Here is a 5,558-nt window from a genome sequence, read left to right as displayed (position 1 = left end):
TGTTTGCACTACTTTTTGCCCTCTCCGGTAATGTCTCAGCGTTTCCTATCAAAGCAAAAGAAAATGGAAGTTATGTGCTCGATTCCCCCTTGCGTTTTAACGTTTATTTTACTTACCCTTTCAACACTTTTTGGTTTCTACGCTCTCCACACTTCGCGTATGTGGTTTAACCTATGCAAGGGGAGGACTTGCTTCTACTGGAGGGTGCGAAAAAGCAATGACCAGGAGGATGGGGATAAAATTAAAGCAATAAACAGATAGTAAACCGGATGTATATCCTGACAGAAACACGAAGGAACTCACAAGTCGGATCATCCTCGAAAGTTTATCAGCGCACAGCCATGCGATAAGATGCAAAGTTGTCGTTGTGAGTTAGGATCAGTGAGGAAGAGGTAATACATAAAGGCGCAGCAGAGAAAAACAGTGGCGGGAAAGCAGTGTTTCACTTTTTCTGTCCAACACCTGGCCCAAAGTCCGCCCTTCGACTCCCTCCGAGCCACTCCTTATCGTCGGGGGAAGCCCATCTATAGAGGTGCGAAGAGGATGTGTTGGTTACACTCCACTATCAGCCGTTATCTGGCGCCTCTTTTACTCCGTTTCATGCACATTATGTAATTGTACTCTGTCACTTCGGTGTGTGTATAAAAGTTTAACATACGTTATACTGTGCAAATTCCCCCTCCCTTCCCTTTGAGTCCCCCTTCCAATCTCGCGCTACCCACTCCTTTGGATTTCATCTGCGCGCGGGGCCGTGCTGCGTTGAGCCGCAAGGGATCCCCATGTACATGCGGAAGTAGAGCAGACACAAGCAGCGCCGTAACGAAGGAAAAAGGGTAGGCGGGTGCACGTGGAGGGGAGAGAGGCGTTGTCCGGGCGCGACACCTCATCTTCGATTTATTCCTCGTTCCTTTGTACCCTCCAGGCATGCGCACTGGCACATGCCCCACGATCCACTCCCTGAATCCAAGGGTCTCCCAACAACCGCATGAGTACCTTCCATAACGCTAAAAGAAGTACCTCAACAGCGTGCGTGTGGGCTCAATCCGTATGAAGCTACACATAAAATTTTCATCCACACACATAAATGCACCGGCGTTGTCAAACTCATCGCAGTAGTTCGGCGCAGAGAAAACTGTCACAAGCTGCCGTGCTGCGAAGAATTCATAACCCGCGTCCACCACCTGGTGCGCACGGCAAATGAGGTCGAGGTCAAACTTCTTATTGAAAGACTTCACGACACTCTCACTAAAGGTCCACGACACGCCGCGGTCATTCTCACTCCAGTTACTCTCCATATTCGTGCTGGGATCAGACCATAACAAATCGCATATCAGTCCACTATCGGGCACGTCCGTGGGGCGGAGAATGCGACGTATCTGATCGAGATCAGTGAGTTCAGGACTGAGCCCACCATGCATACAGAGGATACGTCCTTCAACCAATCCAGCCACTGGCATGCAGTTGAAAGTATCGGTGAACTGTTTCCACAAGCGGACACTATACCGCCTCTTGCACTCATCGAAGAAACCGTATATACGGTTGATGCTACTACACTCGTGGTTGCCACGTAGGAGGAAGAAGGTCTCAGGGAAGCTCAACTTATATGCGAGCAAGAGACAGATTGTTTCCAATGACTGGTCACCACGGTCTACGTAGTCCCCGAGAAAAATGTAATTTGCATCTGGAGGGAAGCCTCCCAAGTCGAAGAGTCGCAGGAGGTCGGTGTACTGTCCGTGCACATCCCCGCAAATTCTCACGGGGGCGGCAATTTCTACTAGCATCGGCTGCGACATGAACAGCGCCCGGGACTCCATCACTAACCACCGCACCTCAGCCTCCGTTAACCCCTCTGTCGTTGCCCGTCCGGTTCCATTGGTTTTAGGAGTGCTTTCTTGTGTCTGGGCGCTCTGGAACGCGGCAAGGCGTGAGATGCGAGTGTACGTTCGTTGGTTGCTCTCGCAGTTCTCACCGGCAGGGCCCCGCGTAGCAGCAGTGTTGTGTACCGGATTGAGCAAGAGTTTCTTTATGATTTCGTCACAGTTCATTGAGGTTTCGGTTACTTCACTACTATGACTCGCTCACGCCGTACCGCCTAGATCGTATGCTAATTCGCAGCCTCTCTTGTCCGAGCTGTTCGCTTAGGTAACGAATGATGCCGACCAGTTGTAAGTGGCGGAACAACAGACCCTTTCGCCAAGTGCGAGAACAGGCACGGGGTTCGGGCAATTGAACGGACTGGATGGCACCCCTTTCCCCTACCCCTACAACCTTCTAATCTTCCCTTCTCTAACTCCACTTCAACCCCTGTCACCTATTATTACACCTTCCTTATTTTTCAGTTCCTTGGGCTTTTTTTTTCAGTTTCTGTTCCTTTCCTAATGTTCCCCTCTTCGTCGCGGTTCTGCCTCGTGGGACCGCGTCGACTGCAGCACCTGCGGGAATACACCGAAGCACTACGGTGGAAACACTAGAAGCAATACCAAAGCACTGATAATGAGGGACAAAGTTTGAGAGAAAGCGGAGCGGCTGAACGAGGAAAAAAAAGTCAGTCAAGCTAAAGCAATCAAAGTAGTTCCAACGGCTAAAGGACAGCGCGCCTGCCTACACGTTGGTTAAGATACGACATTTATTTGCGCGTGTGTGTCCGAGAAAAAGTCATGCATAAAGCCCTCACCATAGTGAGTACTCAAACATCGGGATACTCCCTTCCCTACACACACGCACATATTTGGATCGTTGCAACGCCCGCACGCAGACGTTTCAAAGTTATATTACAATGACGTGCTTCTTTTCCCGTTGCCGTTGATAATGACTGCTTATCGCGCGGAGGATTTCGCCCTCCCCGCGCATTTCAGTCCCGGACACAACGGTATACAGAACACTGCACGGTATGAAACAAAGCAGAGAGGCGAAAGACAGGTAAGGTAGGGAGTCGATAGGTCTCTCACCTTCGAAGGAAGGAGACGATTGATTATGAACTCACTGATAAGAGGGGTGGTAAAAAAGAAGAGAATGGGTGAGGGTGAGGGTGAGAGAAGGGAAGGGATAATACACTGTCCTGGATCTTATGCCCTCATGCGATCTGCCTTTGACCAGCGCACAACAGTGCTCTCACATATCCCTTAAACGTATACACATGACGATGGAAGAGCTGTAACTGAACATCCAGCAGTCACGCCATCCGCAATTATAGGCCTTTACGGGGACATGGGCTTGTATCCTTCCACCAACATCTAGCGTCGCTCAATATCCTCGGTTACTTTTAAGCTTTGCCTCACTACCGACTGCTCTAACCGGGTGGCTTCTAAATTCCGCTCCATCTCTTTTTGCTCGTGTGTGACCTCCGGCGATGAGGGGGCGCAGTCGCTTGCGTCGGAGCCGCCGGCTCGGCCGCGGGCACCGTGCGGTGGGCGCCATTCGGTGAGCGTTAGATTTGGCATCGTGTTGGGCTTGATGTTTGACCGGCCGAGAATCATACGAATACATTCAACAAACCCTTGTACCACTGCCGGGTACGCTGCTGTCAGCTTCAGCAGTGAGTACACAGAATCTGACTGTCGAATGGCAAGTGACGCGACTTCAACTATGCTTCCTGCGTGAGCCCCGACTGCGCGAACGCCTAGAAGCAGTTTCTGCCGGTCGTTTGTTACAATCACCTTACAAAATCCCTGTGCACCACCCATTGCGATGGCACGGCTGAGATGGCTGTAGTCGTAACGCGCAACGATGTAACCGAACCCAAGAGCACGGCATTGTTCCTCGTTGAGTCCAACGCAAGCCACCTCCTCTTCGAGAAAGAGGATGGTGGAAAGGTTTGTGAGAAGAGAAGAATTAACCGGTCGCGCAGGTTTCTCCCCGTAAATGTGCTCAACAGCCCCTCGGCCTTGTGCCTCACCGAGGTTCACCAAACCCCGGTCAGCGGAAACATCACCAACAGCGTAAATGTGCTTGTAAGGGACACAACGACCAAAAGCATCCAGTGTAACCTGTCCGCCGGTGACCTTGCACGCAGTGTTCTCGAGGCCAAGGCCAGAGAGGTTTGGTGTGCGACCCAAAGACACCAGTGCTCGTTCTGCCTCATACGTCTCCACGCTATTTGCATCATTCCTATTATTCGTTGTGTTGTGTCGCACACTGTACACACATCCCCCAACATCGTCACTCTCCTCCCATGACTCTAGGTCAAACAGGGTACAGGTGTTGAGAATACGTACCCCCCGTCGCGTAAGATGCTCCTCGACAAAGTTTGCGATATCCTCGTCTTCCTTCGGAAGAATCCGTTTGGCTTTGTCGATGATTGTCACTTCTGTGCGGCCAAAGTTGGCGTATATGCTGGCGAACTCACATCCCACTGCACCAGCTCCGATAATTACCAAGCTTGACGGGATGGGTAACTGCATGATGGTGTCCGTCGTCACGACTCGTCGGTGATCCGCTACAACGAATTCGTGTTGCCGTGGTACGGAGCCTGTAGCAATAATGAAGTAATCAGCAGTAAGAACGTGATATTCATTTGCACCGGGGCTATGCACATCCAGTTCATGTGGTGAAGAAAACATAGCCCTTCCAAACACTGTTGTGACCCCGGCAGCCCGCAACAACTCAACAGTCTGAGTTTCCCGCGTTGCACTAACCTCTTGCAAGGTTTGTTGCACTCTTGATAGGTCCAGTTTCTGCTGAATTTCCCTCACCGTGTCGTCGTCGAAAACCCGCCGAGCTGACGCTCCGGAGAGAGAGGATACATACTTCGACATTTCCCACAACGTTTTTGACTGTAATGCACCATCCCACAGATCGCAACCACCAATACGCTTTGCTTCTACAAGACAGACCCGTTTGTTGTAGTCCACAGCTCGTAGGGCTGCCGCAATGCCAGCGGGGCCGGCACCAATGACACAAACATCGAAACGAGGCAAATTTGAGGGGATATAACTGACGCAAGCTGATCTCAAGGAACATACCCGGCACAGCCGAATCATCACTGTGGTAACGGTATTAATTACTAAAACTACGTGTGGGGGCGTTGTCACGTGAAATGTTGCAGAGATCATAGGAAACACAGGAGGGCTGTTTATACGGGAAAATTAAGGGGTGCTATTGATCAAACTAACGTTCTCTTCCTTCATACGCGATTACAACATATATTTCCCACCAGCTTTTTTAGCGTAAAAGGTACGTCCGGTTACTGGACTACACGTCACGCAAATAAACAGGGTCCAAGACGGAGGATCGACTCAAAGGAGAAAAATGATGTGTGATTTCATTGAGCGCTCCCTTGTTGTCTCATGAAAAGAGTAACTCTGGGAAGGGAGTGTACACGTCATTTTTTAAAAAAGGAATAAGTTGCGTTACGCGGAACGCGATTGGGCCATTCACCTTTCCAGTCAAGCGGACCCTCCTCGCGACCACTTGATGAACAGCAGCCATCCGCCCACCCGAAGGCAAACGGCAGCCCCACTCCAAGAACAGACATGCGTGTAAACTCCAGCCCACGTGTTCCCGACCTCTTCATGCCCGTCTGTTTTACCACCTATTGTTTGCCACCGCCTTGAGCATTT

At 50.7% G+C, this 5,558-nt stretch overlaps 1 protein-coding gene and 1 pseudogene across 2 annotated transcripts; both read right to left on the bottom strand.

Annotated features, from left to right (window-relative positions):
* Nucleotides 1-1,004: 1,004 nt before the first annotated feature.
* Nucleotides 1,005-2,045, bottom strand: TEOVI_000708600 (protein phosphatase 1; the record flags this gene model as incomplete). The annotated part of the gene is made up of 1 exon (XM_067221972.1): nucleotides 1,005-2,045. The coding sequence occupies one exon, from the start codon at nucleotides 2,043-2,045 to the stop codon at nucleotides 1,005-1,007; it is 1,041 nt and encodes a 346-aa protein (XP_067078073.1).
* A 1,188-nt stretch (nucleotides 2,046-3,233) lies between these two features.
* Nucleotides 3,234-5,051, bottom strand: TEOVI_000708500:pseudogene (annotated as a pseudogene). Its single transcript has one exon. A coding segment is annotated over exon 1 (1,818 nt).
* Between the last annotated feature and the right edge of the window lie 507 nt (nucleotides 5,052-5,558).

The sequence above is a fragment of the Trypanosoma equiperdum genome (assembly GCF_001457755.1).
Source record: "Trypanosoma equiperdum strain OVI genome assembly, contig: ctg_1534, whole genome shotgun sequence".
Classification (NCBI taxonomy): Eukaryota; Euglenozoa; class Kinetoplastea; order Trypanosomatida; family Trypanosomatidae; genus Trypanosoma; species Trypanosoma equiperdum.
The sequence above is the reverse complement of the archived record's forward strand: the minus strand, read 5'-3'. Positions and strand labels throughout refer to the sequence as shown.